This window comes from Pelophylax lessonae (assembly GCF_965119305.1).
Source record: "Pelophylax lessonae genome assembly, chromosome: 1".
Classification (NCBI taxonomy): Eukaryota; Metazoa; Chordata; class Amphibia; order Anura; family Ranidae; genus Pelophylax; species Pelophylax lessonae.
In genome coordinates, this window is record NC_138768.1 from 785,685,734 (window position 1) to 785,699,423 (window position 13,690).

The 13,690-nt window shown below is 45.0% G+C and overlaps 1 protein-coding gene across 1 annotated transcript in view; it reads right to left on the reverse strand.

Annotated features, from left to right (window-relative positions):
• The window catches only part of CC2D2A (coiled-coil and C2 domain containing 2A), a 197,395-nt gene that overhangs the window by 89,235 nt on the left and 94,470 nt on the right, over nt 1–13,690 (reverse strand). The window contains exon 16 of the mRNA XM_082265276.1: nt 13,472–13,649. Coding sequence (XP_082121402.1) covers nt 13,472–13,649 — 178 coding nt within the window. The remainder of the gene's footprint in view (nt 1–13,471; nt 13,650–13,690) is intronic.

Genomic DNA, 13,690 nt, shown 5'->3' on the forward strand with positions numbered 1-13,690 from the left:
GTATCAGCAAGCCGCAATGAATAGTCAGCTTCAAAGTCGTGCTGCTTTGTGCAACTTCAAAGCCGCACAAGTGTGAACCAGGACTTCGGGTTCATATACACGGAATTGTACACCGAATACTACTGGCAGAAAGCACCCAGAAAGATCTTGCATAAAAAGTGGTCCCTAGCGCATTTCAACTCACATAGACATAAACACAAACGCTGCGATGTGTACATAAAAGTCCTTTTGGGGGGGGTTACTTAAAACTCAAGCCTTCAGAATCTGGTGCATCTTTAAATGGTAACCAATTAGCTTCTAACTCCAACTTGTTCAGTTACGTTTTGACAATTGAACCTGGATGCCAATTGGTTTCTATGCAGCGTTGCACCAGATTATGCACTTTTCAGCTTTATGTAAATCTCCTCTATTCACTCACAATGGCTGAAAGCGGAGATCGGTTGGCCCCCCTGAGGCTAAAGGTCTCACAGATGGTTACATATAGTTACATAGTAGTTGAGGTTGAATAAAGACAACAGTCCATCAAGTTCAACCTGTGTAGCCTGAGGGGGTAATCGCTTCTCCTCTAGTCGCATCGTATGGCCTCGTGTCCTCTTACATTCCTTGCGACTGAATCTCGTTTTTTTTTTCTATGCTGAGATCACCGTTGAGATATTCGTAATTCGCTATCATGTCCCCTCTCAGGCGCCTCTTCTCTAGGGAGAATAAATCAAGCGCTTGTAAACGCTTCTTATAATTTAGGTCCTCCAATCCCCCACTTGTTTAGTTGCCCTTCTTTGGACTGTTTCCAGTTCCAGCACATCCTTTCTGAGGATTGGCGACCAGAACTGGACAGAGTACTCCAGATGTGGCTGGACCATGGTTTTATAAAGTGGCAGGATTATAGTTTTATCTCTGGAATATATACTCTTCCTTATGCATGCTAATATTCTGCCGGCTTTGGCAGCTGCAGCTTGACATTGCATGCTATTGCTTAGTCTATCTTCTACTAAAACTCCTAGATCTTTCTCCATTCTTGATTACCCCAGAGGTTCCCCCCCTAACGTGTATTTTGCGCTTATGTTTTTAGTCCCCAAGTGCAATACCTTACACTTCTCCACATTAAACCTAATTTGCCACGCAGTTGCCCACTCTGTTATTTTGTTCAGGTCATTCTGTAAGATTTCTGCATCATGATGTGAAGTTATTGTTCTGCTTAACCACTTGCCGACTGCCTAACGACTATCTACGTCGGCAGTCAGCCCCTCACAGGCAAAGTGACGTAGGTCTACGTCGCTAGCCTGTGAGGGTCTAGGGAGCGAGCGCGCGCCGCCGGAGGCGCGCTCCCGCGTGGTCACGGACCCCCCCGCGCGTGTGACCGGCGGACCCGATGTCCGCCGATCACTCTGCGATCGCCGCTGCAGAGGGAGAAAGTCAGACGGCTAGTGTAAACAAGCGGCCTGTCATTCTCCCCTGTGTAGAAACTGTGATCACACGGTTCTACTATGTAGAACCATTGATCACTGTTTCTACAGCTCAACAGACAGCCAATCACAGTTAGAATCACGCCCCTAGGGACACACACAGCCCCTCCCTCTCAAATAAAGTTAACCCCTTCACTACCAGTGTAATTTTGCAGTAACAGTGCATATGTATAGCACTGATTACTGTAGTAATGTCACTGGTAACCCCAAAAGTGTCAAAAATGTCAGTCAAGGGTCCGATCTGTCCGCTGCAATGTCGCAGTACCGCAAAAAAAAAATCGCAGATCGCCGCCATTACGCGTAAAAAAAAAAAACAACAAAAATGACAAAAATCTTTCCCTTTGTTAGTAAACGCGATAACTTTTGCGCAAACCAATCAAAATACGCTTTTTGCGATTTTTTTTACCAAACGTGTAGCATAAAACAAGTTGGCCGAAAATGTTAAAAAATTTAGATTTTTACATTTTTTTTGGGGGGGAATTTCATATAAAAAAATGTGAAAAATATTGTTATTTTTGCAAAATTTATGCTCTTTTTTTGTTTATAGCGCATGATCAAAAAATCGCACAGGTGATCAAATACCACCAAAAGAAAGCTCTGTTTGTGGGGAAAAAAAGGACATCAAATTCGTTTAGGTACAGCGTCGCATGACCGCGCAATTGTCCGTTAAAGTCAAGCAGTGCCGAATCGCAAAATACCCCCTGGTCAGGAAGGGGGTAAAATCTTCCGGGGCTTAAGTGGTTAATTTTGTGTCATCTCAAAAACTGAGATTGAGCTAATGATCCCGTTCTTAATGCTATTTATGAATAAATTGAACAAAATTGGTCCCAACTGAACTTGAACTCATAGGTCATAGCAAATACAGAGGTGCCCATATATATGAATTCTGGATCTACACATCAACCAACTGGACACTTGTTATATTCGAACCTTATTGGTTACTATGAGTAACGGCCCCAGTTTTTTTCTCCAATTGTCGCACCCCAGCATTTTCTGCAGCTGAGGCATGCTGTATAGGCTCTCCTGGGTGTAATGTGATTTATTTAGACCTGCAGCATTTAATTTTTTGAACACACAAATCAGACAAACTGATATACTGCAGGCTCAGGCCTATTAAAAATGTTAAGGTGTAGAACATGAATAATGTCTACGTGATAGAATGCCCATACACAGCTGGATCTGTTTTCCTGAACACTGATTTTCTGACAAGTGCTATAATACATTATGGTATTCTGGAGGCCAGATGTACTTTTAAGGTGTAAATGGAACATCTCAGTCTATGTGAAGAGTGAGTCTGTTCTTATACTAAACATGCCTGGCCATGCAAGACTCTGAATAATTAGCCTTGATAGTCAGAATTGTATAAGAGTTATATAATTATATTTAGTGAACTTTTTGAAATATTTATGTTTGCCTTTATTTCGCTTTACTCGCTAAATCTGTGACTCTGACTCTTCTCCTTGAGAATAAAGTAACCTACATCAGCAAATATGAACTACAAGCTTCAAGTAGAACTAAAGGCAAACTTTTTTTTTTTTTTATTTCAGATAGAGGGGAAAGGAATCAGGACACACTTAGGTTTTTGTTGCTGTCTGTGCCTCTTTTAGGGAAATTCGCCCTCTCTATTTGTCCTGCTTACTGTTATCAATGAGTATGAAAGAGAAAGAAAATCCCAAATTCTGGGTTGTCACCAGAGAACAGGAAGAGAGGGAAAAACTTCCAATGAGGACACTAGGTCTGGTGACCACCAGGAATTTCCTCATTTTGGAGACAGTTCCTCATGCTTTCTGTTTTGGCTATAGAACAGGAAGTGAAGGAAAATCTCCCCAATAGGACACAGATAGAAAAACCTAACAGGGGTTATATCCCTTCCTTACTCTATCCAAAATGGAAAAAAAAGCTCTGCCTTTAGTTCTACTCTTTCACAGCCATGTGTGGCTCCAGCTCTGCTTCATGAAAAGACTATGAATACGGCTTAATCCAACACTAAGCCTGTGATCAACCCCAGTACCATTATTCAAGAGGCCAATGACAGAACATCAATGGCCGGTTGAGGCTCTGGCACTGATTGCTGAACAGCGGGAAGAGGGGGGTGTGTTTGGCAACAGGACAGGGTAGGGGTTAGCACCAACCTGGGTAGAAGTAGAGGTGTCGTATACAGCCTAAGCCTGAAATCCAAGGTGCTCCTCGGGGACACAGAGATTGGTTCAAGTATTATAACAGGTATGTTTGGCCACCTCAAAAAAGGAACATTGTTATCTTATCCAGTTTTAGGACCAAACAGTTTTACCTAAAGTTGATTCCCAACTAAGCATAACATCAGGTTTGTCAAGTCAGAACATTGGCTTAAACTGTATTGTCCATAGGTCAGTGTTCTTAATAAAAAAAAGGCCCCAAAATGCTTTAAAAAATTTGTGATTATTTTTTAATTTTATTTAAAGGCCTGACATTAAAAATGGCATTGTCTTGGATAAATTCTTCATGAGTAAGAACTAAGCCCCTCTTAAATTGTATTGCAACTGTACGGTCTCCCTTTACAATGTAAAGGGCTGTGTAAACTGTTGACGCCATATAAATCCCTTTTAATAATAATATTAAAATAATATTTTAATAATTTTTTAATTTTATTTAATAATAATATTATAATTTCTCCCTTTGAAGAGGGTCCTTTCCACATGAATTAAAATTTACATTAATGGTTATATCACATTTACACCAGCCCAACCATATAACATGTTATTATATATCTACTATGGGTCACCTTTTTTTCTCCTTGTTTCCTTTATACGTGGTTTCTGTACAATAGCTACATCTGCTAAGCAGATCTTTTATGCAATGAAACATACTTATCATAATAGTGTCAAGTCACATGTAATCTTTTTTTTAATGCTTTTGTACATTTTATTCACATAAGATTCCTGTATAATCTGGTTCATAGTTCTTGTTCTCTTCAAAGTATATGTCAACCACTTTGGGTCAAATCATCTGATGAGAGTTTAATATTTTTATAAGGGAGGAAGAAAAAAATGGATCACATAAGAGAAGATTTAGATGTTGGACTTTTATTGACTTCGGGGATTTGCATTAAACGTTTTGCACAAAGCACATGTGTTTTTTTGTGTGTGTATGACTTTTTGGAAGAGATGGATTGCTTATAGTTTCATGGTATCTGTCCAGGGGGACAAGAATTACCAGCAGCTGGGGGACTGGAAATGAAGTGGTTGTTTCTACCTGAGCACTGGGAAATATATACTAGCATTCTTGCTTTGCCTTGCCAAGGTTCTGGATTCGACTTCCACAAGGATTGCAATTTCCTCCCGAAATCATAATTGTTAGTCCAAATGTCTTGGAAAAAATATGCTAAATAAACTGCTTTAAATTGTTCAAAACGCAACAGGAGGACAATGCAATAGTTTTATTGCCCCCTCCACAATAGCATACACTTCCCTTTGCTGCACTCTCACTCTGCTGATTTAAATCATATTTTGATTTACACGTTGTATTTCAATTATTTCTAGCCTACCACTATTAGGCTTAGGTCTCATGGACACTGGGCATTTAAACAGCTTTTTCCTAGCTGGAATATGCATTTATTTTGGCCTTTAAAATTATTGAACAAGTTCTACACGCAGCTATGGTTTAGGCATGCTTACACGCATCGGGCCCAAATGCTCCTCTCCTGAATATGCAAGTGAAATGTCTGGAAAGGTCTTTTTGTGCAAGGGCACAAAAGCTAACATAGGGGGGCATTTAGAGGCAGAAAGAAAATGTCAAAGACCTCTAACAGCTATGTTTTTAATGCTTACTGTGCATGAGACCTACTCATCTTGAAGTTTGGCTAGGTATGGAGAGGCATTGACTTGGTCCCCTTCCATGCATATAACAGGGCTGGTGACTGGCCCGGTGCGGTCATATGGGGGCAGGTAGAGCCCTCAGTTTTGTGTAAACTCCAACTGGAGCAACTCAGAGCTTTTACAGGGATGTTCCTCTTCAGGTCCAGTTGTTGGAGTGCAGGGGAGTGTAGGAAAGGTAAGTATGTACAGTTGGGGAGGGGGTGTGACATAATAACGTAGGACATAAATAACGTTGAGGTTGATAATGCAACGATGTAGATAAATGATGGAACCAATTGGTGCCAAAGCAAATCTACACTATATTACCAAAATTATTGGGACGCCTGCTTTTACATGAACTTTAATAGCATCCCAATCTTAGTCCGTAGGGTTCAATATTGAGCTGGCCCCCCCTTTGCAGCTATAACAGTTTAAACTCTTCTTGGAAGGCTGTCCACATGGTTTAGGAGTGTGTCTATGGGAATGTTTGACCATTCTTCCAGAAACGAATTTGTGAGGTTAGGCACTGATGTTGGACGCAAAGGCCTGGCTCCAACGCATCCTATCAGGTTGTGGTCAGGACTCTGTGTAGGCCAGTCAAGTTCCTCCACCTAAAACTTGCTCATCCATGTCTTTATGGTGCACTGGTGCACAGTCATGTTGGAACAGGAAGGGGCCATCCTCAAATTGTTTCCACAAATTGGAGCATGAAATTGTCCAAAATGTCTTGGTATGCTGATGCCTTAAGAGTTCCCTTCACTGGAACTAAAGGGCCAAAGCCCAACCCCTGAAAAACAACCCCGCACCATAATCCCCCCTCCACCAAATAAGTTGGATCAGTCCACAAAGCAAGATCCATAAAGACATGGATGAACGAGTTTGGGGTGAAGGAAATTGACTAGCCTGCACAGAGTCCTGACCTGAACCCAATAGAACACATTTGGGATGAATTAGAGAGCAGACTGCGAGCCAGGCCTTCTCATCCAACATCAGTGCCTGGCCTCACATATGCAGTTCCGGAAGAATAGTCAAACAATCCCATATACACACTCCTAAACCTTGTGGACAGCCTTCCCAGAAGAGTTATTTTTATTTATATGTTGTCCCTGAAGACGCCACTAAGGCAGGCAGGGAAACATGTTGGGTTTTGGGGGATAATTTGGACTTTGATGGCGTTTTAATTTGGGGGTGCTTTATATGGATCTGAATTTGTTAACCAATGCCTTTATTTAGAAAACATTTATTAAGAGATCTGATAGATATATAAGAGAACTTGAGAGAGGACATTATTATTATTATTATTTTACAGGACTTATATAGCGCCAACAGTTTGTGCAGCACTTTACAATATAAAGGCAAACAGTACTGTTACAATTCAAGAGGAATCAGAGGGCCTTGCTTGTTAAAGCTTACAATCTAAGGCGGGTCATACATGATTACATTTTTTTCATTCAACCAGTGGGATGTACAAAAAAAATGACCCGATTTCCCCATCCACACACTTAATGTTAATGGGGGAATCACTTCCACTGAGTTATTGTATTCTGACAGCGCAGCGACTTCCCTACTGTCAGAGTACAATGATTAGTGCTGCCAGCTATAGCCGACGGCACTAATCAGAAAAACTGAACAGGCTGGTTGGTAGATCAACGTCTGTACAACCACTGTCCCTCATACATGGATCGAAATAGATTGAATTTTGATCCATGTATAGCTGCCTTAAAAGGGAGGTCAAGTGATACAAAAGTTAATAACTGTGGGGGATGAACTGATGGAGAAAGTAAGAATTTGGTTTATTAGTTAGAAGCAGGATAGTTTTCTCTAAAAAGATGAGGTTTCAGGGATTGCCTCAATAGTTTGATAGCCAGGATTTATTACATTTGAAAAAAGTATTTTAAAGAGATAGTATTTATAGATCTCAGTAATCCTCAAACATATATCAAGGGGAATTTGAGATATTTTGATTCATGGAAATTTGATAGAAAAATAGGATTTTTCACTTACTTTAAAATCCATTTCTCTGATGTTCATTGACGGACACAGCTCCTGATATTCTTAACCATTGGGTTATACTGCCCCCTACAGGAGTAAAGCACTAGACAGAAAAAAAAGTCTGGCTACGCCTATGGGCAGTCCCAGGGGGTATACTCCCTCTTTCTGCTATAGGTACTAGGTACCTAGGTATAGGTTTTGTTACAAGCAGTGTCAGAGAAAATACAACTCCACAGAGGTGTGGGTGCTGTGTCCGTCAATGAACATCAGAGAAATGGATTTTACGGTAAGTCAAAAATCCCATTTTCTCTTTCGTTCATTGGCGGATACAGCTCCTGATATTCTTAACCATTGGGATGTCCCAAAGCAGTGTTAAACATGAGGGGTGGGAACAGCAAAAAATTCCCAAGGCTAAACACAGTAGCCAACCAGGCAACAGGGGCTAAACCAAAACAACTGGAGCCCACCTAAAAAAACAATACACCCTCAAAGAAGACCAAGTCCTCTAAACAGCAGCCTGACAAACCTTGCGGCCAAAAGAGAAATCAACAGATGCCAACACATCAATTTTAAAGAACTTTGTGAAAGTGTGCACCGATGACCAGGGGCCTGCCTTGCAAACCTGCGTCACTGATACCTGATGACAGAAGGCCCAGGAGGCACTGAGCGCCCAAGTAGAGTGTGCCTTGATAGGGAAAGGAGGAACCTGACCCCTGATGGAAAAGGCCTGAATCACCATCTGTCTGATCCATCTGGGAATGTTCACACAGGAAGCGGACAATCCTTTCCGAAGGCCCATCGTGAGCACAAAGAGTGAGTCTGACTTCCTCAAAGACTCTATAGCTGCCAAGTACACCCTAAATGCCCAAACCACATCCAAGGCATACAAGGCAATTTCCTTAGGATGTTTTGGCCTGGGACACAGAAGGCAACACAATGTCTTCATTCAAATGAAAATCAGAGACAACCTTTGGAAGGAATGAGAGACAGGGGCAAAGAACCACCTTATCTCTGTGAACCACCAAGTAAGGTGAACACAGGATAACACCGCCAGTCAAGACAATGTCTTCATTCCCACCTACTGAGACAGCATAAACAAGGGAATCTCCCAAAGACTCTCAAAGGTAAACTTCTGGAGGACTGAAAGCACCAAATTGGGGTTCAAATGTGGCAACGGAGACTGTACTGGAGGAACCAAATGGCAAACACCCTGAAGAAATGTACGCACCAGGGAGTGTGTGGCCAAGGGTCACTGAAAGCAGACTGCCAAAGCCCACAACTGTTCTTTGATGGCACTCAAGACCAATTTCTGTTCAACCCCACGTGAAGGAAGGTCAAGATCCGAGCCACTGAGAAGGAGCTTTGATGAACCCCAAGGGACTCACACCAAACAATGTACACCTTCCACTTGGTAGATGGTAGATCTTCCTAGAAATAGATTTCCTAGCTTTTAACAGCGTTGGAATCGCCAATTCAGAACAACCCCTATCCTTCAGTACCTGGCTTTCAACAGCCAAGCTGTCAAAGCCAGCGACTGTAAAGCAGGGTGAAATATTGGCCCTTGGGACAGCAGATCCTCCCTGAGAGGAAGCTTCCAAGGAACGTCAGCGAATAGCAGCACCAGATCGGCGTACCAAGCCCGGCAAGGAAAGTCCGGGAGCAACTAAGATGACTGGAATCCCTTCTGCCTTGATCCTGCGTATAAATCTTGGCAGAAGCTTGAGAGGAGGGAAGGCGAAAATCAGACCATACTGACCTCTTGGGGCCACCCTGCATCCGCCAAAGGATCCCATGAGCGTGCCATGAACCTCTGCATCTTTCTGTTGAGCTGAGATGCCAACAGATCCACCTCGGGGGGGCCCCACCGGAGACACAACTGATGAAACACCTCCAGATGAAGAGACCATTCCCTCTGGTCCAAAGCCTGCCGACTGAGGTAATCCGCCTGCCAGTTTTCTACTCCGGGAATGTGTACAGTGGGAAGGGCTGGAATGAACGTTCTGCCCACCTTAGAATACCGGCTGTCTCCAGAGCCACCAGGACACTTCTTGTGGCCCCCTGGTGATTGACACGAGCCACAGCTGTAGCATTATATGATTGAATGCACACTGGACATCCTGGACATCCTCAGAGCTCCAGGATATTAATTGGTAGTCTGGGCTCTTCCAGGATTTAGATCCCCTGAGCAGAATTTCTGTCGGGAACGCCTTTCCACCCCAACAGGTTGGCATCCGTGGTGACCATAGTCCAATACAAGGGGAGGAAGGATTTGCCCTGCCAGAGTGCTGAAGAACGAAGCCACCAGATCAAGGACCCTTTTGCACCCCGGCTCAGCTAGATATGGTTGTCCAGAGACTGCGGAGTCTTGTCCCATCTGATCAGAATCTCCCTTGCATGGACCTCATACAGAACCATGCAAACTGGACAGCCTCGAAGGTAGACACCATCAGGCCCAACACTGGCATTAAAATCCGGAGGAATGACCATCTGCTGGACAGCAGGAGGCGAATAGCAGCCTGCAGTTTCTGGAGTTTGTCCAGAGGAAGGAATACTCTGGCTAAGGCTGAGTCCAGAGTCAGACCCAGATAGTCTAGTGTCGTGGAAGGACCCAAGGCAGACTTCTGAAAATTCAGAATCCAGCCGAACATTTGCAGGGTCCGTATGGGATCTCCAGGTTTTCCACCAGCGCAATAGGAGACTACTCGCAGAAGAAGGTCATCCAAGTAGCCCAGGACCACGATCCCCTGCTGACGTAACAATGCTAGCACCGGGGCCAACACTTTCATGAAGACCCTAGGAGCGGAGGCGAAACCAAAGGGTAATGTCACAAACTGATAATGATCCTCTCCAATGACAAAGTGAAGGAAGTGCTGGTGACCGACACATATTGGAATGTGAAGGTAAGTGTCCTTGATGTCGATGGAGGCAAGAAAATCCTCCTGATGCAGGGAAGCCACCGCCATGCAAACAAACTCCATTCTGAACTTCTGAACCTGCACAAGCAGTTCAGCACCTTGAGGTCGAGGACTGGACGCACCTTGCCTTCCTTTCTGGGGACTGTAAGCAGGTTTGAGCAAAACCCCTGAAAACGTTCCAAAATCGGAACTGAGACAATCACCCCTTGAAGTAAAAGGTCTTGCATCGACCCAAAGAGAGCCTGTAAGCCGACCGGAGACTGTCGCACGTCGGAAGGAAAGAACCTTTCTGGAAGGTAAGAACGACACTCGATCTTGTAGCCTGACCATATGACTTTGTGGACCCACTTGTCTTGTACCGGGGAAGTCCACGGGTCTGGGAACCAGTGAAGAGGTCCCCTCACCCCAGATACAGGTGAGGGCGCACCTCCAAGCTGAAGGGGCCTTGTCCTCAGGTCGGGAGAAGCCACTCTTGACTTGCCAGACCAAGTTCGCTTGGATTCTCCAAAGGAGGCCCTGATGGGCTTCGATCCCTTGTCAGTCGACCTAGCCCTTAGTAGCCTGTGGAAGAAGGGTACTCTTCCCCCCTGTGAGACCTTTAATGATGTCATCCAGGGTAGCGCCAAACAGGGGATCTTCTTAAATAGGAAGATCAGTCAAGGCCATTTTGGAAATCTGGTCCGCAGAAAAGCTTTTGAGCCAAAAGACAAGCCGAAAGACTACTGTTGAAACGAAGAGCTGAGCCACTAGGGGAGCGGCATCCAAAAAAGGGAACACAGATAAACTGCAGCCCCTGGACCAGTTGGTCCACCAGCTCAGCAAAGCCAGGGGGGAGCTGTTCTCCCTCCAGGTCACGGCGTAAAAGCTTAACCTGCTCCAGGACAATAGTGAATATCGGCCTCAGTGCCAAACCAGCCAGAGTGTACACATTGTTGGCCACAGCATCTGCCTTCCCGTCAGCTGGGTCCTTCAACCCGAATCATGGTTGCCTTGTTTATTCTGGAAATTCTGGAACCCGGAGGGTCCACCACCAGGGGAACAGTCCACTTCTTAAGAAGGGATTCCTTATAGGAGTATCGCCTACCAAAGCTCCTAGGGACCCCAAGGGAATGCTTTGGTTGTCCCCTCTCTGTAGTGACAAGTCTGTCAAAATAGGAGGGGAAAGGTTACACCTTTGCATGGCTTGTAAGTTCCAAAAGGGACCTGCACCTCCGTCGCAGCAGAAGCTGCGTCCTCCATCTATAAAGTCTCACTCACAGACACAATCAGTGCGTCGCCCAGTGCCTTTTCGTACGCGGTTGCAGATGTAGAGGAATCATCCTCACTATTTGAGGATTCAGGGCGCGTGGTCGCAGACCCATGCAGGGTGACCCACGTCCGCGGTGGCTGAATCAGATTCAGGATCTGAGGGGACAGATGAGACAGGGGAAGGCGGGGGGCACTTTTTTTGCCAGCCTGTCGCCCAAAAGCCAACTCCACCCGGGAAACAAAGGATTCCAGGACCGCCATTAGTGTGTCAATGGATGGTTGGGACCTGGAGGGCCCCGTGGCCTTAGAGAGGGGATTAGCTGGGGTGATGTGCTCCAAAAGACTATGAGTCACCAGGGGGACCCCACAAAAAAGTGTAAAACACTACTAAGGAACTCCCCCATCGCTCTAGCAGCCCCACCTGGTTGCCAGTTACAGAGTCCAAATCAACCCTCAGCAGAGAGGGAGAGGACCCCACCAGGCTCACCACCACACCAGAAACCAGGCACCGCAGTCATCAGGAGAATCTGCACTGCACGTACAGGGATCAGGAAAGGAAAGGATCCAGGAGTCAGCACCAGGGGGATGAGGAGGGGCTCCCACCGCCAAAATTGCCTCCGTAGGGCTCCACTGTCATGGCTGCCACTGTTTTCTATGGCAAACCACTGCAAAATGGCCACCGGACTACACAAACATGGCTGCCGTGCATGGCAGTACAAAGGCTACAAGAAAATGGTGGCCCCGCACAGCACCACAAGGCTCCTAGGGACCTAGGAGGGATCCCTAGGCCTCAGGACAGATATAGGCAGGAACCCCCAGCAGGTACAAACCCCCCCACCCCATCGCCAGCATAGCACCCTGCCCCCACACTGGGAGGTGTACCAGACCACCCACACAGACCCAGCATTAGTGGAGGGGGGTAGGATGGGGGGAGGCAGGTGAGGGGAGTGACTAATGAGAAGGAGGGAAACCCGGGGGTCCAACTGTCCCATGGAGGGGCCCGCATCCACCCCAAAACCCTCCAGGGAATAAAGGGAACAGCTACTCACCATACCAGGAACCAGGCGGGCACCTCTCCAGACAGAACCCCTCACCATCGAAATTGGGAGGCTGTCGGCCAGGAGGAACGTTGTGACTCGGGCCGAGACCCAGTCATTTGCGACCTCAAGAGGCATTTAACTTGCAGAACAGCTCCCGTCCGGTGGGGCTATGTCACAGCCGACTTAGCGCGGAGTTGAGGTCTGCTCAATCTCTCTCTCATACTGGGATGTCCACTGGATCTAGATTATCCAACCTGTTGCCCAGTTCGGCAGTGTATTTTAGATCTCACAGGAAAAACCAGGAGAAAAAGAATCTATCTAAAAGAAAACAATTTGCCAGGACCAGAAATCCCAGCAAGGAACTAGGTTCTTACTCCTGACTAGGCAGAAAAGAAATTGAGTACCTATAGCAGAGAGAAGGAAGTATACCCCCTGGGGATGCCAATATGCATAGCCAGACTTTTTTCTGCCTAGTGTTCTCTTCCTGTAGGGGCAATATAACCCAATGGTTAAGAATATCAGGAGCTGTGTCCGTCAATGAACGAAAGAGTATGAGTATTATGAAGAGACAGTATTCACAGATCCAATAAAGCATCCTTCAAAAGAGAAAAACATGTAAAAGAACACTACACTGCTACAGAGTAATGATGAAACTAAAAAACTTGAATACTCTGATGAGCACAGACATGCATTAGGGAATGCATGTCATACCTGGTATGCAAAATATATAAAATGGGAAGGGAGCAAAAAAATGAGCCTGTTGCTGTCCTGCATGGGAAAGCGAACGTTTTGGCTGGAATTGGGCTTTAGGTACTGAGTAGAACATATATTACTGGTTGTAACTATTATACAAGTTGATAACTTGCTTGGACAGAATTAGAGCAGTATTAGACTGGATTGAACTTGATTTATTTTAATTGTTTCTTCAATTACTGAATTCCTGGTTAAAGCCAAGTAATCTATATGTGGTTTTTGTATACCTGTAATTTTATGCTCTCCGGCCAATTAAAGATCTGCAGATTAAATATTTGCCCCATATGGACTCGGAAGTCATGCCCCAGCCGGACTGTCACAGTTCTGGAAACTTCTTTATTGTTGAAAAGAATCTTTATGAACAAAGAATGCTTCAGTACATCCTCACGTCTCAAAACTTCTCCCCTGAAGAGCAGAGAAAAGGAATACAGACCTTGCGTGATCAA